This window comes from Tiliqua scincoides, chromosome 3, assembly GCF_035046505.1.
Source record: "Tiliqua scincoides isolate rTilSci1 chromosome 3, rTilSci1.hap2, whole genome shotgun sequence".
NCBI lineage: Eukaryota > Metazoa > Chordata > Lepidosauria > Squamata > Scincidae > Tiliqua > Tiliqua scincoides.
The window spans coordinates 158,589,169-158,616,489 of record NC_089823.1 but is presented as its reverse complement, the minus strand read 5'-3'; the positions used below and the strand labels follow the sequence as shown (position 1 = coordinate 158,616,489).

General features: G+C 45.1%; 1 protein-coding gene across 1 annotated transcript in view; it reads left to right on the top strand.

The window, feature by feature from the left end:
* The first annotated feature begins 1,114 nt into the window (after positions 1-1,114).
* PRKG1 (protein kinase cGMP-dependent 1) overlaps positions 1,115-27,321 on the top strand; it is an 837,851-nt gene continuing 811,644 nt past the window's right edge. Inside the window, exon 1 of the mRNA XM_066620308.1 lies at positions 1,115-1,380. Coding sequence (XP_066476405.1) covers positions 1,115-1,380 — 266 coding nt within the window. The remainder of the gene's footprint in view (positions 1,381-27,321) is intronic.

Sequence of the window (27,321 nt, the reverse complement as noted above, 5' to 3'; positions counted from 1 at the left end):
GTGTCTGAGAAGCTGCCCCAATATGTTTAGACTTCTTTTTCAAGAAGAGAACTGGTTTCTTTTAAACTTATTTTTCAATTGTTTATTAATATGCTTATGCAGTTAATATATACAAAGTTCAATAAAAGAAAATGTTTTCCCTGGCCATTATTATTATTCATGTCACGTCATGACTATAACTGAAAATAATTTTGTCATAAGGGGGGAGGGTCAAAATTTATGGGCCCAGGTTGCCAAATGAGCTTGGCATGCCGCTGACAAGAAGTCGTGCCACCCTTTGGACCTTTGCAAGGACCACATCTTGAAAGGGTGACATGGGATTCCCCCCTTCCCCTACTCTCAGTCCCACCATTGTCTGAACACAGGTAAGTGAAGCCTCTGTGTGTGCACGTGTGTGTGTGAGAAAGCGAGAGTGTGAGTGTCTGAGAGAGGGAGTGTGTGTGTCAGAGAGGGAGTGTGTGTGTGTGAGAGAGAGAGTGTTAGTGTGCCTGAGAGAGGGAGTGTGTGTGTGAGAGAGAGTTGTGTTAGTGTGCCTGAGAGAGAGAGAGAGTGTGTGTGTGTTAGTGTGCCTGATAGAGAGAGCGAGAGCGAGCGTGTGTGAGAGAGTGCGTGCGTGTAAGTAGGGGGGCAGGAGAGGCCTTGCCCTAGTGAGACCGCTCTGGAGCGTGGGGGCAGCGGGCACCCAGTGGTGCTGTGGCTGGCTGGCTCCACACTCATGCCTCTTTCCCACAACCTTCTGGGGCCGAGAATCCGGCAGGTATCAAGGGCGGCGGCGGCGGCGGCGGCAGGAAGGCAACTCTAATTGCTTTCTCAATGAAAGACAATCAGCAGTCCCAAGAGAGGCTCCGGATTAGCACTCAAGCGCTCTTCCCTCCAGTGATCTCAGCCTCATCCTGCTGCCTCCATTTACAGCCCATTCAGCAGTAAGTGGATCGAAGCAAGCCGCTCGCCACCCATTAGCGAGAGCGGATCTCTCCCCGCCGCCTCGGACTACTCTCCTGCCTCCCCCTCTCTCAGAGGCTCCATTCACTCGGCGTCCGCTCCCGGCTGCTGCTGCTGCTGCTGCTCCGCTCCCGCCGGGAGAAGAAAGTTGCCCGGGCAAGAGGCTGGAGACATGAGCGAGCTGGAAGGGGACTTCGCCAGGCTGCTGCTGCTGAAGGATGAGCGCATCAAGGAGCTGGAGAAGCGCCTGTCCGAGAAGGACGAGGAGATCCAGGGGCTGAAGAGGAAGCTGCACAAGTGTCAGTCGGTGCTGCCCGCGCCCACCACCCACATCGGACCCCGCACCACCCGCGCGCAGGGCATCTCCGCCGAGCCCCAGACCTATCGCTCCTTCCACGACCTCAGGCAGGCGTTCAGGAAATTCACCAAGTCCGAAAGGTAGGAGCGGGCCGGGCCGGGCCGGGCCGGGTCACTTTCACTCCGGACCCCCGGCTCCTGCAGGCTGGGTGGCTGCAGCCAAGTCTGGGGAGCAGCGGGGGGGGGAGTGCGTGTGTGTCACCCCCTCTCCCCTCCCTTCCCGTCCCCTGCTGGGTCTCCTCGCAGTGTTGCCCTTTCCCCTCCCCAAGGTTAGGGGGACAAGTCCTCCCCCCACCCAAGAGTGATGGGGCTGAGGGGAAGCGGATCTCCCTTGCCCAGCCCGTCACGTGCTGTCTTGCAGCTGTCCAAAAATAAAAAGAAATCATCATCATGATGATGATGATAAAAACTCCAACTCCCTCGGGGCTGAATTCGAATCCTGCCGCCTCCAAAGCTGGACAAAGTTTCTCCAGGACTTTCCAGTGCTCTGGTGCAGTCTCCTTTGCAGACCCCCGCCCCACTGCCTGCCTGGGGGCGCGAAGCCTCCTGCTCCCCATCTTTCGGCACTTTGGCTGCCCTACTATTTTTGTGGAGCATGCCTGGACGGCTGGGCATGCTCAGTCGTGGCTGCCGAAGCCGCCTTCCCTTCCTCCCCTTGCCCTGAGATGCTTCCACCACTGGAAAGGGGGAGGGGCAGAGAGTGGGAAATCTGGAGGGTGGGGGGAGGAAAGGGGGAAATCTTCTGGGGCTCCAGAACGCGAAGGGAGGGGCGGAGAGAGGGCCAAGCCCTCCCTCTCCCCCACCCTCCCTCCTTCCTTCCCCGCTTGCATCAGCCCCCTCCCCAGTCTGGCGGCGACTGCTGCTCTCTGCAGAAGAGTCCCGGACACCAGAGAAGCCCCATCGATCGGCTCCAGCATCAACCCCCCTGTGGCTTGGAGCGAGAGGAAGTGCTGAGCGCATTAGGAGCTTTTAAGGCGCGGGCGGTGCAGGGCTCCAAATGCACGTTGCAGGATATTGATAGCCCATTAAACTACTGCGTCTCTCTCGGCCACAAGCAGCAGCAGCAGCAGCAGCACACACACACACCCCCCCGACCTCTCCTGCCTGCTCATCCTCCACCGCTGCCTGGTTTGAGCGATCACCAGGATGCTCGGGAGCAAGCAGGCAGAGGGACCACCAGGCACGCGCAGGGCAGCGAACTTGGCGCCTGGGCGGGGGGGGGGGGTCGAGTTTGGGCTGGATGCTGGAAGGCAAGGGGGGTACACCAAAGTTCCTGCTCTGTTCCGTCTGGGATCCAACTCCACTTCCTCGGCCTTTATGTCAGCTTCCTTTTCCTTCGCTCCTGGAAACTGGCACCCAATTGCCTGGCCCTCTCCTTGTGGGTACCACTGCTGCTGCTACTGGAGAGATGTGGATCAGTGGTTCCCATAGCAATAGAGGCTGGCTGGTGAGGACAGTTCAATGGACACCGTGCTGAGGCCTGACTGAGCTGGCACACCTGGCAGCGGGGAAGCCCCATGCACCCCTCTCCTCTCATTCCAGCCACAGGGAACTTCCAGGATTTGCTCTTGTACTGCCCAAAGCAACTTCTTTGACCTGTCCAGGGAAATCATTGCTTCCCCTGTTGCCCCAGGCAATGATGATGGCATTATTCTGCTCCATGCCCTATCATTGGCATTTAATGGTTACTGTCACTAATAGGGGTGTCACCTGGTTTTTGTTTTTTTAAGCCTTTGCTGGTGAATCATATGAGTTGTGATAAGACTATGGTCTTGTTCATGTGTGATTTGCGCGAGAAGAAAACAATCACTTTTAACACACACATGTCCTTTTTTTGCAAATGTGTTATATACACAAACTCATCACATCTCCCACCAAGCTAGAAAAGGATTACCCTCCTGTGTGAGAAAAAAGGATAAATGGTACCATGCTCTTTGTACAATTGTAAAAAATCATTAAAGTGGATTGAAGAAAAACAGCCCAATTACATGGAGTGATTTTTTAAAAATCTATCAAGATGTTTTGAGTCAATCCACTAAATACTGCAGCCCTCCTTATTAACTCTTGTGCCCTCATTAAAAGGGAAAGGCTGCCGGGAAATCAGTAAACCTGAAAGAATGGCTTTGTCTCAGGTACTTATATAGTAAGTGAGCCAGTGTAAGGTAGGAGAGCACTAGAACTGGTGAGAGAGGAGGATGAAGTTGCCTGCATGGGGAACAGTGAAGGGCTGTTGGGGAAAAAGGTCCAGGAGCACTTCAGCCACCCAGAGAATCCAAGCAATGTCTATAAACCTGTGTTAGAGACACAACCCATACAAAAAAGCCAAAAGGGTATGATTAAAAATTGGCTCCATCACAGTGTCAACTGTGGCTTGACTGTGTGTGTGTTGGGGTGGTGGTGAGAGTTTGGTGTAATTCCTTAGGTTATTTCTGGGTTTGGTGTCTTCCTCTTTTCTCAAACTATTGGAGTTTGGGGGTTGGGGTTGGGAGTGAGGTGGCTGCCTGCATCTCTAATAAACTCAGTATTAAACTGAATGGCTTTACTGGAGACTTTTAAAGATGGATGCACTGGCCTCTTTGCTACATTTCATGGTTGTTTTTTTTAAAGTCTGCCTTAATGACTGGGGTTATTTTATGAATTTTGAAAGTTCTGGTTTCGAGGCCAGAGATTCACTTGAAAGAGAGCACTGTAGGTCTTGCGTTAAAATTAAACTGACCTTGTAAATATAGGATTTTAAGTGAGGGGTTCCGTGAGCCTGATATTCCCACTGGAAAATGGCTTTGAAAGAGGTTTTGCAAGGCAGTCGATACCACACTCCCACAACCCCTTCCTCCTCTTTCCCCATGTGAGAAATGGGGGTGGGGTGGGGTGGGATGGAGAGTCATTGCACATAGTTAGATTTATCCGATCAATCAAACATCAAGAGCACATATTTTTCTTCTAGCATACCCTGCAAGAATTAAGTCCCAACTTCCTCCTCTTTGTGGTTTACACTAGGACAGAGGGTAAACTTTTTTTTCCTGCCCAGTGTTTGGACTCATGCTTTCGAATAGAAGCCATGGAAGTTTATTTTCAGCACACTGACTCACTGTAGCAGGGAGTTATGACAAGCATAATATATGGAGATAGTAATGGTTGGAATTGAGGGTGGGAGAGATTCACAAGAACATTTAAAGGAACAGAATGTCTTTTAATAATAGTACAATACGCAGCATTCTCTCCACATGGCCTTACTACCCTGTGTAGATCCCAAATTTTCACTCTAGTAGATTTTAGTTAAAGTTTTGATGGTGGTGAGGGCTTCTGATATCTGACACTATAGTTTTATATGCTTCACACTTTCTGCAATGGAAATGAAGGCTGCACTCCTAAGCACACTTATTAGGAGTCAGTCCTCTTGAATTTGTGGAATTTAGTCCAAAAGTAAGTAAATATGCTAAAGATTAGGATGAAAAGAATTTTTTCTGGGGTTATTTGCTAAAAACCAACACTAAGAAATCATTTATTTTAATGGTGATGAATTTAGTAGTGAGCATGTAAAGGGTAGATGTAATGAATGAATCTGGTAGAACACAAAGCCTGAAGTACAGTGAGCAGTGACAGCTGCTGAAGATACAGTATCCTCTTTAAGAGCAGCCGTACTAAAGTTGTGCCACCTGGACATCTCTCATCACTGGGCAGACAAAAGTTACACCCTGTATCTCTTTTCCACAAAAGTTGGAATTTGCAACAGAAAACCATAATCACCATAGCTTTGTTTTCAAAATATTTCCATCCTTGTTCTCCACTGCAAAAGGCTATAATACTCACAACAAAATTTTAGTGATGCTTCAGATAATGATGTCTGTGGAGAGCACTCTAGATGTTTGAAGCACACTCTAAACATGCATTATAAAAGTACCTTTTTAGTTCTGTAATTAATAAAGCAAATACTGTATATAAATTAATTTAAGCTTTACGTTGAAGGTTCTAGATTTATGAGTCAATGTTGGATGCATGAAAGGCTTCTGTGAGTGTTTCCATTCTTAAAGATGGGGCTCTAAAGCAGATATGGAAACTTTATGGTATGTTTAAGTACATAACCATATTATTGAAATTGTAACCCTTCACCCCCATCAGCATCAGATGCATTAGTGAATAATTTGAAGGCCCCTTGGCAATACATAGTACGGATTGGCCAGATTGCTTGAAAATGGTAGCATGGAGTCTGAATCCAATAATAGGAGCCGATCTGACATTTGGGCAATGTGACAGCTGTCCATTTAAGGTGCAGGAAAGATACTAAAATCTGCTCAGAAAATGAACAAGCATTTATTTTTGAGGGTTTTTTGCTTCATGTGAATCACCATGAAACAAATAAGATGCTTTCTTGTTGCAAAGCCATTGGCTTCCTTTGCTATGAAAAAGTCACTGTCTAGCCCAGAGGTGTTAAGCTTATGGCCCGCAGGTCAGATGCATTCCCTGGAAGCTCTTTATTTGGCCCCTATTATAATTGGATTCACCCATTGTCACTCTTCCAGCAGCACAGCTTCTGCTGAGGCTCTGGGAGGGGGAGATGGAAGGAGGCTTTAGAAGGTAAGAAACATTATGGGGGAAGAGGCAGACCAAGAGGGGTGAGAAAGGGAGCTCCTGCTGAGGTGCTGGGAGAGCCCAGTTACCACACAGGCTGCCCTTTGAGCAGCACCATTTCCACCAAGGTGTTAGTTTGCAGAGGACCTTTCAGCTGCTGAGCTGCAATTAGATGCTGTGATAATTGGGCCATCCAATATCTTGCAATTATGATCAAGATTTGCACATTTTCTTTTCTGTCATTTGCAGCAAATGAATTCCTGTGTAAGAACAAAGTTCTTCTTTCTGGCCATCATCTGCTCAATGACATCACTTGTGTAATCATGTCACTTCTGGTCCTAAGCAGATGCTGTTGGTCCACTATATGAAATTAGTTTGACACCCCTGGTCTAGCCTATCCTATACTACAGAGGCTCACAATACTATGTGAATAGCTTTCCTGTTCAGATCAAAGATCTGTGTAGCACTATATATTCAATATTTACCAGCACTAGATACTTTAGAATAGAGGAAGTCTTTCTGTCAGGCCTTGTTAACTCTTTTCAACTTTCATGAATCAAATGTTTGGGGATATCCACTGAATATGCTACCTGGTTCACAAATGGGTGTGCATCACTTGATGACTGTAACATCAAGTAGCGACTATCATATGTGAACAACCCATTGAAGATTTAATATAACAGTGGTTCCCAAAGTCCTCCTTAGGAGTAGGGAACCACATAAGTATTTGCTGGGGTGGAGGGATTTCAGCAACATGATCCCCAGGATTGTGCTGCTGCCAGGGATGGGAGGGGGGTTTATTTTCTTACCTCCGGCCAGCCCTGGAGTTCTGGGATATGGGGGGGGGGGTCTGAGGAGCCCTCCGTAGCGCTCCCCAAGTCTCTGTAATTGTGAAAAAAGAAAAAAGTTCATCAACAGAATTAGGGCCCAATCCTATCCAATTTTCCAGTGCCAGTGCAGCTGTGCCAATGGGGTATGCACTGCATCTTGTGGTGGGGCAGTAGTCACAGAGGCTTCCTTAAGGTATGGGAACATTTGTTCCTTTACCTTGGGGCTGCATTGCAACTGCACCAGTGCTGGAAAATTGGATAGGATTGGGCCCTTAATTCACATACCCATGGTGAATGATCAAGTGCAGGGTATTCAAGATCCTTCCTGGGGAGAATTGTGGTGCCTTGCCTCTTCCAGCATTTCAGAGACTATTGAAAACTGTTCATGTGAGCCTTTAGGGCAGTGGTTCTCAAACTGTGAGCTGTGGCTCCCTGGGGAGCCATGGAAACCAGCAAGGGGAGCCACAGAATCATGGCAAAAAACCTGCCACATATAAAATGTATAGGGTTGTAACCCAAATGGGGAGCTACAGCCAATGGCCCAGTAGGTCGAAGGAGCCGCCAGTCGAAAAAGTTTGGGAGCCACTGCTTTAGGGGATGACATTGAAGGAATACTGGTTTTAGTTTCTGTTTTGATTTTTCCTGTTGGAATTGGCTTTGTTTTTATTTCTGTTCTTGGTTTGTGTGTTTGGATTTTTAAATTGAATTTTATTTATGTTTTTTACGATGTTTTAAGGACGTTTTTGATGATATTTTAAGGATGGTGCAAGTTGGTCCTTACACTAACTTGGATCTTTGGATGAAAGGTGGTTTAGACATTAAATCAATGAACTGGCCCTTAATTAATAGCTATTGATATTCATTAGGGCTGTCACCTACTTGCAGAAATCATAATTGATCACAGTGGTATCACTAGGGGAGCACGGAGGTTGCGGGCCACACTGGGTGATGCGCACAAGGGGGTGACACCACTACTGGCCAAAATTTTTAAAATCTTGGTATTTTCAAATAATACCATCATGTATGGTGTAACGTTCGATGCATAATTTCATTCAGGATGCTATGAAACAAACTGTGTTGAAATATCTCTATTCCATCAAAGTTATAGCTAAAAAACCAACAGAGATGAGACAGTGGCGCATCACCATGCCCACCGACCAGGGCATTGCTCTGCCCACCGCATGGGAGGAGATCCCTCATGGGGGTGATACGATGGCCTCCTGCACCAGGTGACACAAACCCTTGTGATGTCACTGTTTGATCATATGAATTTGAGACAATAACTTGAACTATAATGATCCTAAGTTTTACTTATGAGGGAGTAAGCACCACTGAATTCAGTGAGATTACTTCTGAGTAAACATGCTTAGGTTGTGTTTATTGAATTTGCAGATTGGTAAAAGCAAGCATACTTTTTTTGATTGTAGGTGATTCATACACATATTGTAGCAGACATTGTAGAGGCATTCCCCCCCCCCCCCGACTATGAGAGCAGAAAGGTTTCCCTTTAAGATGTCAAGCAACTGACAGCCCAATCCTAGCCACACTTTCCTGGGAGTAAGCCCCCTTGACTCTAATGGGACTTGCTTCTGAATAGACATGCATAGGATTGGGCTGTGAAACTGCATTTTTTGTAAGTACCGTATTTTTCGCTCCATAAGACGCACCTAGTTTTTAGAGGAGGAGAACAGGAAAAAAAATATTCTGAACCAAATAGTGTAATAAAATATTTAATAAACTATAACAGAATAACATTTGAACCATGTAAAGTGAACAGCAGTCAACAGTGGCATTAAGAACCATTATCACTGTCATTAACAAATGGAGAGACTTAAAGGTTTGAGCACTCTAGTTTTCTGGAAACACCAAGAACTCATCATCGCTAGAGTCAGAATTTATGAAGCTCACAAAAGCAGGTGCACACAAATAGGGGATCACATTATCTTTCTGCTACAATGATGTTCTGCCAAATCCCAATCCACTGGGCCTTGTGCCCACTTAAGGCTGATCAGTCCCCCTTGTGCAACTCACCAGTGCAGCAAGCAAAAGTGAGTCCAGTTCCAGTCCACAGATGCCAAGTAAATCAGTCCCATCAATTAGAGTTGCCAAATCAGAGTCCAGAGCCAATAAGCCAAATTACAGTCCAAGGTCAGGTTCCAGGTAGGTCAGTCAAATCCGTCAGGGTATCCAAGTCCAGTCACAAGCCACAGTCAGATTCCAAATTCAATAAACCCAGTCAGTCTCCTCTCCTGCCTCCAAACTGCACTCCTTCAAAACCCACAAACCCTTTCTGCCTCAGGTACTCCTTATATCCCTGAGGGCCCTATGGCCTTCCAGTGGCTACAGCTGTGCAGCACACTCTGCTGAATGCCCAGGCCTTACCCTTCAAGGGGCCACTGCTGACACCACATCTACCTCCTCACCAGTTCTTCCGTGATTCCAATACAAATGAACAAGTGGAAAGTCCAACCACAACTTGAATTCTCAAGACACAACAAACCTCTGGATTTATGGTGAGAATGAGCCTTACCTGGGGCTTGTGCAATAAGCAAACACTGGCATTCTGACCAAGGAGACAGTTTTTTCTTTGTGATGGGGGGGGGGGCTTACATTCAGATGCTGGATGAGGTGAGTGAAAGTGCCCTTCCCCTGCTGTGTGAGTGTGGGGGGGGGGCAGAGCATCTGTGTGTGTAAGAGAAGAGGAGGCAGCCTGTGTGTGAGAGAGAGGGGGGAAAGTGTTTGTGTTGCAGAGAAGTTGTGATGCTCCAGGCTTGGGGGGGGGAGAGAGAGGCTGTGATGCTCCAGGCTTGGGGGGGGAAGAGAGAAACTGTGATGCTCCAGGCTTGGGGGGGGGAAGAGTCTGTGATGCTCTAGGCTTGGGGGGGGGAGCAAGAGTCTGTGATGCTCCAGGCTTGGGGGGGGGGGAAGAGAGAAGCTGTGATGCTCCAGGCTTGGGGGGGGAGAGAGGGAGGCTGAGATGCTCCAGGCTTTGGGGGGGGAGAGAGGCTGTGATGCTCCAGGTTTGGGGGGCGGAAGAGAGAAGCCTTGATGCTCCAGGTTTGGGGGGAGAGAGGATGTGATGCTCCAGGCTTGGGGTGGGGGGAAAGAGAGGCTGTGATGCTCCAGGCTTGGGGGGGGAGAGAGATGCTTTCCTGGGAGTAAGCCCCCCTGACTCTAATGGGACTTACTTCAGAGTAGGCATGCACAGGATTGGGCATCGAGACTGCCACCCCACCCATGCTTTCCTGGGAGTGAGCCCCAGTGACTCTGAGACTTACCTCTGAGTAGACACACGGGCTTGGGCTCCGTCCGGCGCTGCCACAGTCTGCGTGGGCGCTGAGGGAAGGCAGGAGCCCCCCAGCCAGCTCAGCCTCTGACTGCCCAGGGAAGCCGAGCAGAGTGAGCGGGCAGGGGGGGCGGAGTTGGTTTTTTTTTTTTTTTGCAGTATTCGCTCCATAAGACGCACACACTCCCCCCCCCACTTTTTGGGGGGGGAAAAGTGCATCTTATGGAGTGAAAAATATGGTACTTGTTTTTGAAATAATAAAACAATTTAACAAACCTGATTAATTAGGATATCAATTTTAATTGATGAATCTTTATTCATCAATTAAGTGATTGGTGAATAAACCAATTAATTGATTAAAATTGATTTGATATTAAATTGATTGCAGGCCTAAAATTCACAAGTTCCATGAATTGGTTTAATTTGGCAATAGATATTTTCAGTCCCCAAACCCGGGTCAGCTTTTGCCAACACTCTCTATTTCAGCCCTCATAATTGCAGAGAGTTTTGAAACCCCCCCCCCCCCCACTAAAGGCCTGAAAACCAAAACCAGAAAGGAAATTAAATGAAGCCTGTAGTATTCATTACTTTTTAACTTTTACAGTTTTTCATTCCAAATAGCAGTGTTTTTAAAGGTTGATTCAAATATTTCATATTTCAGGCTAGCAGCTTCAGTTTGAGAATATTGTAGGGAGAAACACAAGTTCACATATGTAGCTCAGGGTTGGCCCAGGTTAGTTGGCAAGATATGCAAATTATGTTAGATATGCTAGTAAAATATGAAAATTATTTGCAACTGTCTGACTTATGGTGATATATTTCTGGTTTCACCCCAAGTACTGAACAAGTTGCATGCCATTGGATTAGGCTTTTTTAACATGTATATACAGTTGGGCGTTATCACATGACATGGTCCTGAATTCCAGAAATGAAGCATGTGCTATGTGAAAAATATTTTCCTTTGTTCATGTGATAGGGCTGGGCATTCTCTGGTTCTGTTATTTGGGAAATACGAAACAAATTTATCTTAATAAGTTTTACCAAGTCATCCTTGACTCTAGATAGCTTTTCATATTTTCCATAATCAATTGTTTGGAACTGGAGAACTCTATCAATCTTTGCTAAAATATGTTTTATATTATTTTCTGAAAGCCCAATCCTATCCCCCACCAGTTCAGACCATGTAGCACTGTCAATGAAGCATGTACTTCATGCTATGGGCTATGGGGTGGCAGCAGACAGCCCAGGAGAGGCAGGTAAACAACATTTTTACTTACCTCTCCAGTGGGTCTTCTTGGACCTATTCCAGGTCAGAAAGGAGGGATAGGATCTTAGCAAGTGTGGCTGCTGCTGGGATACTTCCCCTCCCATCCCCAGCCTGGCCCACTCCCTGCCCTGATCTTCCCCCAATCCGTCCTCAGTCCACCCCTGCCACTGACCTTCCTGCTGTAGTGGAGGTTTTGTGGCGTGGAGCTTCTTGGTTCCCACACCATTGGTAGTGAGCCACCCTCTCTCAAAGTGGCTCATGCAATGGTGGGCCCAGCATTATGTTTATGTATCATGAGATCTAGGGATGGATCTCGGTGGCAGATTTTATCCCCTCTTTCCTTGGTCACTTGGACCCTTTTCTTTCCTGGGACCTACACCAGGTCTAGGTGTAGATCTAAGGAGGTGTAGATCTAAGGAGACCTGATATAGGCAATTGCACAGACTACTGGGGGATACATATAAAATATTTCAAGTTAATATTTAAGTAAATATTGTTACTTACGTCCAGCTAGCTATCCGATCACCTTCCCCCACCTTTGGATGTTGTGTGCTCTCCGTCACAACGGCTGCATCGGTACCAATGGTGAGGAATAGGATTGGGCAGTAAATAAAAATTTTTCTTAATGAATATTGAAGGAACACTATATACTTTGATGTGGAAGGAAAGACTTGTAACATGAAAAAATAAAAATTATCCACCCCTCCATTTCTGTTCCCTCTGCCTAACTTTCTGTTCTGAGTGTGACTCCTGATTGGAAGGAGGGAACTCTGAAGCAGGACCTGAAGCAGAGACATAATAAGGCACTGTTCTCTGTGGGTGGGTACGTTTTCTGCTTTGCATTGAAAATGATTGATTGAGCCATTCACATCTGATGGAGAGACCTGGTAACATTACTGCTGCCAGTGGAGGGTGATTGGCAAGAGACATGGCCAGAGTAGCAGATTGTACAGAGTAGCAGATTCCTTGGTGGATGATTGGAAGGAGTGAATCTTTGTTTAATTTATTTCTAACAGTCCACTACATGTTCTCTTGTGGCACACTAGTGTGCCCTAGCACATAATTTTGAAATTACTGCTTTATTTCCTTTCTGTATAAACATCAGCTCCTGAGACAAATGTTGTTTTACAATGACTCAGAGTTTGCTCTTCAGGAGTTCAGAAGAAATGAGTTGTTGATATAGTTGGGATTTTTTGGTCCAACTTTTTTAAAAATCAAAATTCTTTTTCCTGCCCTATACCCAGTGCATCTTTTAGCAAAATCTTTCTAAAATCACAACTCTCTTAGAACCCAATCCTATGCATTTCTAATCAGGAATAATTACCATTATAGCTAATAGGGTTTACTCTCAGGATAGAATTGCAGCCTAAGGGCCCCATCCTATCCAACTTTCCAGGGCTGGTGCAGCTGCAGTGTAACCTGGAGGTAAGGGAACAAATGTTCCCTTACTTTAGGAGGCCTCTTTAACTACCCTCCCACCACAGGATGCAGCACACACCCCATTGGCACGGCTGCACCAGAGCAGGAAAGTTGGATAGAATTTTGCCCTTAATCTGATCCAACAGAAACTATGTAGGAACTTGTGGCCTTCCAATCCATGCAAAACTTCAGCAATTAACATTCATGATTCTAGCTTATTGCTTTGCCTTCATTGCCATGTCATGAAATATTAGTATCCTGTAATATATGCAAGCATAACCAAATTTACGAAGTCCTCTGTATTTTATTAGCAGCTTCTTTATCATTAGCTGACTTTCAGTTTTCTAACTATCTTGATATTGGTTTCTTCTTTTGATAGTTAGGGATGAATGAATGTGTTTGTGTGCTCAAAAGGCCGACTTCTCTTCCAGCCCACACTTGTTCATTGGAACACCTGATCAGAGTTCTTATGCATCCTTTTTAAAGGAATGCACTTAGGTTGGTTGGGTGGAACTTCCTCGCACAATGGTACCCGTTGCTTCCAATGTTAATTTTACTCAGAATAACAACTCAGTCCGAACTAATGCCCAGCACCAGTGCAGCCTCCGCTGCATCCTGTGCAGGAAGAGAGGCTGCTGGAGGTTTCCCCAAGTGAAGGGAACATATGTCCCCCTTCCCCTGGGGTAAGCCGCAGCAGCTACTGTGGATCTATTCGGGCTTGCAATAGGAAAATTATTGGTGCAAGTTCAAGTAGCCCCGTGTCAAGAAATCAGACGTGGGAAGGGGAATAGAACAAAGTGGAGGCTTCCCGCCCCCCCCCCCACTTATTATACCCTGCCCCACCTCCTGCCTCCCTGCTGGCCCGCAGAAATTTTACCTTCTCTGGCAGGCATAGGTCTTCAACCGGCACTGGCAGGCTGGCACAAATCTTTCTGCCAGAGCTATGATCATCCACGCCACCCCAATGTGTCATATGGCATGTGTGTGCACATTCTGCTGGTGGAGGTCAGCATAGGATTGCATGTTGAGTGCTTGAAAAGACTTCTAAGTATATTCAAATAAAAATTTGCCTTGCTAGATATTCTGTGACATATTTGACTATGCGTCTGTGCCTGGTTTGTGGTCAAATTCTCTGTAATTTTGGAATATGTACATGACAAATAAGAAATTTAAATTTCAGAAACACAAGTAATTTTTGTAGTGTAGTGTAATTTTTTCAGCTTGTCTGAAAAAGTGGTTTGCCTTGAAAAGTGGTTTGCCTTGAAAAGTTTGCCTAATAAGTTTTTTTCCAAAGTGGTAAATTTGACTTTGGCTCCAATTCTATCCCTCGTCATTATAAACCATAAGAACAAACAAAAACAGAATGTTGTAAGTGCAACCAAGTGCAATCAATAAAAATATTGTGAATCTTATAAATTCAACAAAAGCTGAGATTTAAAAAAAACCAAGCAACAGAGTGCATGCTGCATCTTATGCTGGTGGGTGACCAGACAGCCCAGGAGATTACCTGTCAGTTGGCTGCCTGATCACCAGTGGATCCTGTCCAACATATACCAGCTATTTAGCTGAGGCAAGTGTGAGGACCGTCAGGAGGTGGATCCAGGCTGGAAAAGGGAATAAGATCCTGGCGTGCATTGATCATACCAATCCACCCTGCTCATCTGTCTGGCTTGCTCCCTACCCAATCCAACTACAATCCTCCCCAGAACAGCCCACAACCTGCCCATGACCTGGTCCCACTACCAACCTACTCTGCTCTGGTATGACCTTGGTGGGCCATTGGCATGCACACAGGGCCTCTGATAATTTGCTCCAGTGGTCCCATAGCCTTTTGGTGTGTAGTAGTGGCACTTATAGCTGTAGAATGGGAGGTCCATGGCCATAAGAGCCCAATAAGATCAGGTTGCTTGAGTGTTAATTTCCTCTGTGAAGTAAAGGTTGTAAACCTCATTTTTGCTGTAGCCAGCAACCATTTGGAAGGGGACATTTGTTTTTTCAATAGGCTTTCACTTTATTTAGGATATCCTTGTTTGGCATAAAAATAAGGACACAACTCATTGAAATTCTTTCTAAGTACCTCTTTTGCTTGAAGGGTTGATGCTTGGGAGAGCTGTCTTTTCCGTTTTGCCAACCTATTCTGGTCAGAAGCCCCTCTCCTGTGGTAGTCTTGGGCCAAAGCAGAAAGAATGTGGGGTTAACTGCTTGGTTGTAGCCGAGCACAACTAGTGAAGAAGGCAACTAGCAACATGGGGAAAGCTGGTCCTGTAAGCAATAATGAAATTTTATTTCCATCCTCCTTTCCTCAAGAGCTGCCATTCAAGTTTACAGAATACAATAAAACACTCCCGCAGCATGCATGAAAGATCACACAAACATTCGAAAACATTTTGAAAGGAAAGGGACTTAAAAGTACACTAGAGGGAAATCAATAGCGGATCAGTGGATTCCTAAAAGCATCTGGAACACAATGTTCTTAAAGATGAACATGGAAGAATAAATGATGAATATCTGGAGGCATTGTCTGAGTACAGATTGCCCACTGGTTTCTGTATTGTCCTTGCCCTTAAGACTCACTAGCACAATCTAAAACTCAGGGATGGGAACTCAACTTGTAAAGATTCGACTTGAGTCGTGAAAACATACATTTTCTGCAACTGGGATGAACTCGAGTTACGCGTGTCATTAATTTGGGCCCTGACTCACAACTTGGGACTCTGACTCAGAAAAGAATCATGACTCTTGTATACGAGAAGACTCATGGGTTTTGTGCCCACAACTCAGCTTTGTATGTCTGCCTGCTTGCTTACTATATTTTTTGCCGCTTCAGCGTAGCCCCAAAAGACCTCATGGATGATCCAGAAGCTGGCATTCAAACTGGCGTGAGCAACAGACTTGGTGGAAGGAGGAGGATAGGTTGACTCCAGGAGGTGGGGGCTGGAGGGCTGGGAGGAGAGAAGCTTAACAAGGCTGTGGGAAGAACCAGAAGAAGGTGGGGGCAGCCAGGACAGGGGGGAACTTTCTTGTCCACTTTGGAAGGAATGGATGATTGATTTGCTGAATTTTTCTCCTCTGGGCAACAGAGGGAAGCAGGAGGAGCTGGATGGATGGGGGAGGGGGTTCTTGTGACAGGAAAAAATGCCTGGATAGCCCAGGAGGGGGCAAGGGAGTTGGGCAAAGCATGGGGGAGGTGTTGCCTTGCAGTAGGAGGAAGGAAGTCCAATTGACCACAGTGGGACTTCTGAGTAGTCTTGCAAAGGATTGGATCATAAGCCTCCTGGCTGCTGTGGGTGACCTTCCCTCCTGCCCGCTGCTTCAGTCCTTTCATGCTGTCCATCCCCTCCCACCTTGCTGACAGTGTTTGGAAAACTCAGTGTGGCTTGACTTGAGTCACTGAGTCACCACCCCCATAACTTGACTCAAAAATGAGTCATAATGGGGGCACTTTCCGAGTCACACTTTAGTGACTCTAAAGGACTCGAGTCGTTGCCCCCCCTTAAAAAGCCCCCCTTTGGAAAAAATGAGTGTATGTGTCAGAGCTCTCTTTGAACACTGCCCTGCTATCCCCGCCCATCTATAAAGAGGGCAGGAGGGGTGGGAGAGAGTAAGAGAGCCAGGACAGAAGCAGTGAGAGGGAGGGGGAGGGTCACAAGCAGCAGCTGGGAGGCTTACCAGGACGACCCGATCCTTGGCAGCCCTACTCACAAGAAGTCCCATTTGCGGTGGCCATTCAATGAAGGTTGCCCCTCCACTTGCCTCAGCCAATGGAAACATGAGAAAGCCAATCCTTTGTCCAATGATCATCTGTTCCTTCCTTCCTATCAGACGGGAAAAGACAGCCCAGTCCCGCCTCCCCCTCCTGCTCACATGAACCTTTTCCTGCCTCCCGGCTGGAACTCCCTGCTTCTCAGTGTCAGAATGCTTACCCCATGAGGTTTTCCATGTGGTGAAAACAGTAAGCAGGCACTCCCAGGCACAGACAGCACACGTGGGGACAAATACCGAGTCAGGAGTTCCTGACTCCAGTCTTTTTCAGAATCTTCCACGTGTGTGACTCATGAGTCACCAAGTCACCCAAAATAACGCATTTTCATGACTTGAGTCCGAGTCACTGACTCAAGTTCCCAACACTGCTTGCTAAACTTGGACATCTCCCTGTTGGTCCTTGGTGTACTGCTCAGCAGTCCTTCTGAACCAGGAGTCAGAAGCAGGAGTCATGATTTGAAAGGGGAGGGAGGTAGTCACTGGGATTCATATGAAACTAATCATTTTTCTGCACTGCTGCACTCACTCAAATTAGATTTTTTTACCTCAGTGAAATGAAAGGGTGGTTGAAGTGAAGGACTTCCAACACATCCTGGACTGCAGATGGGATGAGAACCTCAGGGCAGTGTTAAATGAGAACTCCAGCACGTGCGCACACAGACACCTGCACCTCTGTTTTTTCTGTGAATCCACACCTGACTTGCAGCTTGACCCACTTCTCGAAAAGACTTGGACTTGAGTCAAAATGACTCTAAAGGAGGCTCAGAATGAGTCATGAGCAAGTCAAGTCAAGGGAGACTTGTGACTCGGTGCAGTCACTTTAGAACATTGCTGCTAAAACTCATCCTGCCATGTAAACAAAAATAAAGGGGACGTTGGTTTGATTCAGTACTGTATTATGATAGCTATATAGGCCAGTAAGCTGATTTTGATCATTTTGATCAAGCCGTGAGAGTCAGAGAACCCTGCCAAAAGCCCTTGTGAGTTGAAATGTAAAACATTTTCTATGCTGCTGTGGCAAGGTCAGTCTGTGTGGAATTAAGGCCTTGTTTGCATAAATCATGCTTCTGTAGAATGTAATCTTGAACTTGGTCTGATTCTTAAGACTTCATGAAAAAGAATTGGGTTGCACACAATGCCCACATTCTGTGCTTGACCTATCAGCCAAGTAGTGTTTAGGATGAGATGTTTCTTGATAATCAGTAGGTGCAGTTTCTCTCTGTGCTGCTGAACTGCAGCAGAGAAACTTCCCCTGTTGGGCATCTCCCTACCTCACATTTTAAAGAATAGAACTACTATTCTCTCATTTGACATATTCAGAAGAATTTCATAGTACACTAAATTTTCAGAATGCACTACACCACTTCATATATCAGTGGTTCTCAAACCTTTAAGCACCCACTTTTTAGAATGACAATCTGTCAGGACTCACCAGGAGTGATGTCATTAACCTGGAAGTGATGTCATGGCCACAAGTGACATTATCAAGCAGGAACATTTTTAACACCCCCATACGACAAAGTCAATTGAAATTAATTAATTTAGTAAGTAGGTAAAAGTTTACAAGAAGTTAAAAAATTTATTTAAGAAGACCCTCCTAACTCTCCCAGTTGTTGATCTGTTTTAAAAAAATTCCTCCAAAATTCAAAAGGCTGCAATCCTATCCACACTTACCCAGGAGTAAGCCCTATTGATTATCATTGTTAAAAATAAATGTGTAGTAGCCATTTAAAAGTACAGATTTGTAACATTTCCACAAAAGCAGTCACATACCATGGTAGCATCAAGTCTAATGCATTAAAAATAAAATACACATTGAAATTAATGGGGACCCACCTGAAATTGGCTGACAACCCACCCAGTGAGTCCCAACCCACAGTTTGAGAAACACTGTTTTAATATATTTGTTTTAACGCATTTTTGCCCAACCCATAGGTGTACACATTTGATCCATGTTGCGTATATACAGCATTGGACAAAAATAGTTTAAACTCTTGCAGCTTCTCTAACAGTTGGGGATTAAATGAATTAGAATTAGAATTAAATTATTAGAACAATAAGTGATAGGGCAAGCAAACACTCTGATGAAGAAATTTGATTGTTTTCTGCATAGTCTTAGTGGGATGTGACTATTCATAATGTCAGGACATAATGTCCTGTGTTTGAACATTTACCATTACACCACTGACATGAAGTCTATTTAACTCTGTATTATCTTTACAGACAAGCAGCTGCTCACCAGGGCTGCATGCAAGGAACTTTTTCTAGCCCTTCGTGTAGGTGCCAAGGATCAAATCAGGGACTGCCAGCATGCAAAACATGTGCTTTGCCATGGTGCTACCCCTACATGCATGTTCTGATGGGCACTAGAGTATTTGTTCAGGACAGTTGTGTCCTGGTCAAATGCGTCCCAGTCATTGGCATCCCTGGACATTTGTGTCTGGTTTTTTGTGTTCCGATCATTTGCATCCCACTATAACTGGGCAACAAAGGAACTAAAACTGGGCAAAAAACCCCATGTTCTGTATCCTAAACCTCTAATCCCAATCCTAACCCTACCTTTGCATTAAAAAAAAAAGTGCATCTAATATGCAGCATTGGACAAAAATAGTTTAAACTCTTGCAGCTTCTCTAACAGTTGGGGATTAAATGAATTAGAATTAGAATTCAATGTTCTAATAAGTGATAGGGCAAGCAAACACTCTGATGAAGAAATTTGAAGTTGATTGCTTTCTGCATAGTCTTAGTGGGATGTGACTATTCATAATGTCATACATTGGGACACAAATGTCCGGGATGCAAAAAGAATGGATGCAAATGTCCAATACTGAGGCATATTTGAAACACAGTTGTTCAGGATGCAATGGACCTGTCATTGTTCAGATGCACTGGTGTGGTAGGGAGTGGTTGTGATGGGTGATAAAAAAGGAAAGTGTATTGGATGGGATGTGAAGTCAAATTTATTTTGTCTGTCTCTCTCTCTCTCTCTCTCTCTCTCTCTCTCTCTCTCTCTCTCTCTCTCTCATACCTCTATGATTATTATGGAATTTTTACAGACATTCACAGAAATTCAGCATGGTTGCAAACCATATTGCAAACCAATATCCTGAGTAGATACTGTAATTATTACGAGAGCCAGTGAGGTGTGAGTTGCTAAAGGACTGGATGGAAGATTTTCATTTGACTTCTGATTTATCCACAGTGTTCAGTCCATCTCTCAGTCTCAATGGGTTGTTTGAGAATCAGTAAGGGAAGATCATATATGCTTCTTGGAGTAAGGGTGAAAGAAAACTGAATCTCTGGCATGTTTCTTTTTCTCAGACATCTTTTCTTGAGCCTGGGACTACACTAAAGTTCTTCTACAGGTTATGACCAATAGCAGAAATGAAGTATTTGATCTGTTTTTGTAATTATTTTGCATTCAGATAACTTCCCAATCCCTAGCTATTTATTAAATGACATTTTGTTAGGAATTTAAAAATGCTATTTAAATATGCTATCATCAGAAGCAGAATAGATAGCAGATTTTTTAAAATGCAGCATTTAGCAAGACATCTTTATGATTGTAATCCATTTATTTCATGCACAATTTAACAGAACATCATTTCAAAAATTTCATAATCATTTGGAGAAAATAGGGCTACAATGAAAAACTGTTGATGTTATAGTCTATTTTTGCTTGTCATATACAGTTTTCCTTTTTGCCTGCTTTTTACCTGTCATTTCTGCCCAGCCCACAGGTATACATATTTGATCCCTGTTGCGTATATGCAACGTTGGGCAGAAATGGCTTAATGTGAATTGAAAATTGTCCACAACAAATCCTGTTATAGTCTTCCTGCCACAATATTGGTGAGATGGATGAGGTCTCAACTCCAAGTTGTACCTGGAGGTCCAGCTTGTGACTGTGGCTAAGACAGGTATACATAATACAAAGGTTGCATCTAGTTAAAGGAATGGGATCTCTCTGTTTCCCCCCATCCTTTTGTAACCTCTTATACCGACAGCTGCTTTATGTGGGGCAAGCCTTGAAGGTGACTGAAAAGCTTCAGCTGATTCTGAATTCCATAGCATTTGCTAAATACAGACACACACACACACACACACACTCCGAAGTGCTAATTAAGATCTTTACAGAGCATCCTCCTTCATGACTCATTATTGTGGGAGATAAAGAGAGTCCACAAGAAACATGACGTTTCCAGTCATTGCTTCAGGGGTGAGGAATATTTCCCCAAAGAAGTCTTTCATACCACATCCTTGCTGGCATTCTTTATGGACTAGTGTAAAACTCCTCTTTACACTCATTGGAGAATGTTCCGGAATACTGTTGCCACTGATTACTTTTAGGGTGCAGACCTAAGTACACTTAGAAGGGATTAAGGGCCCAATCTTACCCAACTTTCCAGTGCTGGTGCAGCTGCAATGTAGCCCTGAGGAAAGGGAACAAATGTTCCCTTACCTGGAGGAGGCTTATGTCTCCCCACCCCAGGATGCAGCACTTGCCTCACTGGCACTGCTGCACTGGAAAGTAGGATAGGGTTTAGCCCTTAGTCTGTCAAGCACTGTGGGATTTACTATGTGGAACCCTAACCGCATTCCACATAGCACTCATTTGACATATTCAGAAGAATTTCATAGTACACTACATTTTCAGAATGCAATTTATGGACTGCACAAAAGTTTTGGGATAAATGAAAGTTTCAGAATACAATCTGTGGACTGCAAGTTCAAATGCTTCCCTACGTGCAAGAACTCTATGCATACAGAAAGCAAGTACCTCAGGAGAACGTTTAGCTAGAAGAATCACATTCAGAGAATTTTTAATTTGTATGTTTAAAACTAGAATATCAGGGAGATGACTAGGCTAGAATCCTTGATGCAAGCTGTGCTTTTCTATACAGTTATGCATCCTAAACTCTTTTAGTTCAGTAGGTTAGGTATACTTAACTCTATTTAGGATTAGGCTGAGATTTTACATAAGGGTTATTCAGTTATGCTACCACCTGCATTCGGAAGTGCTACAGTGTGCATTGAATTGGTGGAAGAAGATTTGCAATTTCCCAAATACCTGATGTACCAGCTTAACAGCTCCAACCCCCCCTCCCCCATTTATCTGCACCACTGGATAAATGGGGTGCATGCTTCATCCTGCAGGGGGAGTCCCCAAAGTCTCTTCCAGTTAAGGGAATGTTTGTTCCCTTGCCCAGGAGTAAGCCTTTGCTAGCACAGGTCCAAGTGGACTTGGGAAGGTGGTTTGAGGCTGGGAAGGGAAATAGGATGCCATCGGCACCACTGATGCCAATACCACCCCTTCCTGGCCTCAGTTCACCCCCCCCCCGCCCTGGTCTCCGCCTTGTTCTGCCCCATTCCACCCCACCCCTACCTCCCATCTGCTTCCTGCTCTGACTTACCAGTGTTGAGACTCCTTGGCAGAACGCTAGCACATGGCCACGGCCACTCAGTGCTTGTGGTGGTGGCCCGGCTGTGCTAAATGACTATCGCTTTTTGCGACAGACATACAGCATGCTGCACTGCTGGAACATGAATTCCAGCAGCTCAACAGCACAATAGGATTGTGACCTAAGTGACGGGAAACTGCAATTCCCCCATAATTGGAGCAGCTGCTGGGAAAATGTTGTGTAGACAGGAGTGAATGCAAGGATTTAGTCTTCTGTGGTTAAGAAATGGCTTGAGTGACAAAGGACCAGTTTGGATGAAGCCTTAAGCATCTGATTGGCCCCAGGTGTTTAACGTTTTGTGCATTAATGTTGAATGTACATCCTGGCTCCTCCTCTAACATTCCAGTTAGTTCTAAATGTGTGTGTGGGGGGGCAACGACGACAACACTGCAGACGAATTGTGCTCGGTTAGCTCATCAGTTAGCTTAATGTTTCTCAAACTGTGGGTCGGGACTTACTAGGTGGGTCCCGAGCCAGTTTCACATGGGTCCCCATTCATTTCAATATTTTATTTTTAATCTATAAGACTTGATGCTCCCATGGTAAGCGACAGCATTTGGGGAAATGTGACAGATCTGTACTTATAAAAGGCTACTATGTATATGCTTTTAACAATGATAGTAAATGGGACTTACTCCTGGGTGAGTGTAGGTAGGATTGCAGCCTAGGATTGTTTAAAATTTTCCTCTTCATGATGTCACTTCTGGTCATGACATCACTTCCAGTGGATCCTGACAGATTCTCCTTCTAAAAAGTGAGTCCTGGTGCTAGAAGTTTGAGAACCACTGATTAGTGAATCAGAAGCTAATCAGGAAGCAAAGGGGAGGGGCAAGTATACATGTACTTCTTGAGAGCAAAAGTTTTTAAACATGTGGACTGATCAGACATTTAGAATATCATCTGCACCAGTCCAATGACTTTTCCCAGTATCGTATTTGTTATCGTTAACAAATCATTAACATTGTTCATATTATTATTCACATTAACACCATTATCATTGTTATCATTAACAAATAACTAATGTAGAAGTGTAGAAAGCACATGAGAGCACCTCCTAAAAGGTTCAGCAATGAAGTAATCAGACACAGAGTACACATTATACTGGATAGCAGTAAAAGCTCCAGATTGCTCAGAAACCTGACACTAAGATTTGCACCGCCCTCGATGCTCACAAGCAATGAAAATGGCAGCTCCTCCCACCTTTCCTATTAGTAAATGGGGGGAGGGCATCTGTATCGGCTGCTTATTACTATGAAATTGGGGGTGATCAACCTGACTAGATAGCTTGATTGGCCTGTGCCGATCAGGCTGACTTGACAGTGCCCTGGATCAGTGGCATTCCCAGAGAGGGGGCAAAACAGTAAGTTGTGCAGCCACCTCTACTGGCTGTGTAAGTGGCTTCTCCCCCTCCCCTTTTGAGCCATTCTGGGTGAAGAGAGCAATGCGGAGTCTTCTTCTCCATGTTACTCTCACTGTCTGGAATGGCTCTGGAGGGGGGCTGGCTACCTATGTAGTGCATAGCAGGGGTGCATAGAGGCACCTACACAACTTACCATTTTGTCTCCCTCTCTGGGAATGCCACTGCCCTGGATGATAGTCTTTTTAATTAGGTGATATTGTGTTGTTTCATACACCATTATTTATATTTCAATGATATAATCCAGCGATTAGATAATCTAATTTACTAGTTATTGGTTCTCCTATTATAACAGCCATAAGCCTTTATTCTTCTTAATATAGTCAAGGCTCATCAAAGCCTGGGACTTGCCTCCCTACAGGTACTTGAGAAGCTGCAAACCGTTCCCTGGAACCTCATCTAGGCTGTTTTCGTTTGTGTCATAATTGCCTGGGATAAAATTGGTCTAGTAATAAACATAATATAGAAATATAAATTTTTTAATTTAAAAGGCAAAAGGATGGGAATCTTAAAGGATTATGAATGTTAAGGCTTGATACTTATCCTGACTATAGACAGACACACAAAAGGGAAAGAATACAACATACCTTGAACTAAAATCAGTTATAGCATGGCAATGATGAATGAGTGTTGCAATCCTGACACCCATTGGTCATAGTAGCTATACTCTCACTTGATCTCTTCCCGCCCCCCCTCACCACGCATCTCGCCCTTTGCGTGCAAATATAATTTTCCCCAAATGTAGAAATATTTTGTTTTAAAGGTCTCAGTTTAATTTCTGAAAGGACAGTCATAATGTTAGCCACAAGATGGCAGCGGGAGTTAAGGTTTAACACACATTGTTGAGGTGTGCTCATACTTCTTACCTCTGAGCAACTGTGTTTATGGACATTACTTGGAGGCAAGGGGGTTACATTTGTAGTTTTGGGCTGCCATCCTATATGCACATACATGAGAGTAAGTCTAATTGAATTCATTGGGACTTACTGCTGAGTAGGCATGCCTTAGGATTGCATTAAGAGCTTATGGGTTTCAAGAGCATAGAGGTGTTGCTACTGTACATTTCTACTTAAATATAGTTGAGTTTCTCAACTCAACAGTGACACTGTTAATAAAAATCAACTTATTCTATAGCCTTTTGAAAGTGGAATAATTATTCTAATAATAAAATGCTGTAAATGTGCACAACATATTACAGCAGAAAACAAGACAGATCGGAAGGTCTCATAGTCTAAAAAAGACCCAAGGGAGATTACAAGGAAGGGAATAGGAGTAGTGGCAGGAAAAACAGGGAACATTCATTTATTTTATGTACATATACTCCAGGCCAAACTCCATGAGACATTAAGAGTGCAACCCAGAAGTGTTCCTGAGCCAGTGCAAGTCCCTTGTGCCAGCTCAGAAGTGTCACAAAAGTGCCGTAAGTCATGGATGTGCACCAGCCTCCAGAGGCTGAATCTGGCCATGCTGTGCTGGCAGAACAGTGCTCTGGCCGAATCAGGCCGGCACGGGGATCTAGGTAGGGTAGAACAGAGCGTTCTGCAATGGGGAGGAAGACGGGTGGTGGATGGAGGACTGGGCCCGGGAGGGGGGTGGGACAAGGATCCAGCACTCTGGCTGGATCCTATCCCCCCTTCCAGGTGGCCTGGCCTTACACCGGCCCACTTGGATCTGCGCCACTTACTTAGGTGTTGCAGAGCCAAGTAGGCCTATAAAGGCAGCTGCCACGTGACATGGGGTAAGGGGAATGAACTCCCCTTACTCTGAGTTGGGCTGCAACCCAGCTGAACCCTGCTCTGGATGCAGTGCAGGCCAGCTGGCCTGTGTGCTACAGAGCAGGTTAGGACTGGGCTGCCTGCCTGTCATTAGAAGACCAGCTTATGTATAAATGGACCACAAGTGGTCTTTTTATCTCTAATAATTAGGTATTGAAGGTTGATTCTAATCCAGTCCAGGAGTGTGATTTATGGGGCTGGGAGGAGTTAACACTTTCCCTTGCTGCTATTTTTGAGCTGAAAATGCCCCCTGAAGCGGTGGTTTGCTCTTAAGTGAATCAGTAGCTTTGGGAGCAAAGTGTCAGTTAAGGGAAATGCTTAGCATAAAAATGGCAAAGACAAAAGCATTCACCCCTCCTCACTGTGCTACACTTCTGGACTGGAACCCCCCAGCTAATTATTAGAGATAAATGGGCTGCTTCTAGTATGTATGAAGTTCATCTTCTAGTAACAAGTTTAATGTCACATGCAGTGAAGATTTGGAAGAGGAGGAGAAGGATGAAAGGAAAAAGAGATGACAATCCTCAATCCCAATCACTTCTAGAGACCAAAGGATTAGACTGGATGGGAGTTGGTGCTGGTTGCTAGGCACTGTCCACTTCCACATGTCCATCAATTGCCACAGTATGTTTTTCCTATAGACAGGAAGGAAAAAGATCTGTGTGTAAAGTGGCACCAAGTAAAGTTACAGCCCAATCCTATCCCCCCTGCTAATGCAGCTGTGCCAAAAAGGCACAAGCTATATCCACTGGGGGGTGGGGTGGGGGGCTGATCCTGTGCTCCATAAGCCTCCTGCTTGCCAATGGGTCTCCTTGTATCTGCACCAGCTAAGGAGCTGGTGCATGGAGCTTAGCTGGATAAAGAGCTCTAATGCAAGCCCAAAGAGAAGAAAGGTGTGTGGAGCTTCCAAATGGAGGTGATAGGATCTGGTGTGTGCCGTTTGCCTCCAGATCCACCATCTCTTGCAGCCTCCCCACCCCTGTTTCTTTGCCCCACCCAGTTTTACCCCTCCCTTCCTACCTCCTGCCCCCCACCACTACCTAACCTTGTCCAGTGGGTGCAGTGGAGTCCAGCAGCAGAGTTGCAGTGCTGGTGCAAAATGGCCACTGACTGAACACCGTACACTCCATTGGCAGCCATTTTATGACAGCAGAAATGCCTTCTGCTGTTGTTAGAGGCTCCACATGACAGCCCCGTCCTGCATATGATTAGGCTGTTTCTTATAAAAAATAGCTACATTTTCAGTATACACTTCAAAGAAGTTGGAAAGCTGTCTAAGAATTCCTCCTCAAATAAGTGAGCGTGTAGAAAGAGCTATTATTCCTTTGCTGCTTATGTTGTAAGAAAAAGACCCATTTCCCCCAGATGAGGTAGCACGGTAGGGGATGAGATATAATGAGGTCATGTCTAATTGACTACAATTTTCTGAATCAATATTCCCTCAGAGCATTCCATTCAGCATTTTGCAAGAGGGCAATTTCATTCAGTTGTACCTGACTGTAATCGCATTAATACTCCAGAGACTGGAAGTGAAGTAATCTTTTCTGATGTCATGCCTTGCATTTTATAGCACTTAACATGAATATTCTACACTACATTGAAGTCTACATCAACCCCAGAATTATTCTACGGTTAATTATGAAGAGAATGGAATTTAAACTCTGGCTATATCAGGGGACTGACTTCCTGTGTTACAATTGGCTACAGTTCTCTTTTTTTCAACAGACATGAGTTGTCTGCTTGCATTAGCAGCGTAACATGCAACTAGAAACTCATTAAATGATTGAGAGCTGGCGTCAGAGGTCAATCAGGTTGGGTCGGGTCTGATCCAACAGCTGGCAGAGGCCTCTAAGGAAGCTTACTTGCTGGAGGGTGATTTGTTCTGTCATCACCCCTCCTCCCTGGCCGCCTGGACACTTCAGCAGCCAAGAAGCTTCCCAGCTGTCCAAGAAGGTAATAAGTGGGTAGTCCTGTAGTTTCACAGAGTGCTCTTGATACCAAGCAGAAACCATCTCTCTGGTCCCCTGATAATGTTGAGACAGGAGCACCAGGGACCACTTTCCTTTCACCTTTCTGGATAAATGAGAAGGTAAAAAAGGGGTGATTTAGCTGTTCCTTTTTCAGTGTTGCTAGGGAGGTAGCCACTAATGCAGACCACTTTTGTATCAGTGGTCTTGGGAAAGGAGTGTCCAAGGTGCTCAAGGTGGTGCAACACTGTGTGTATGTATGGACATA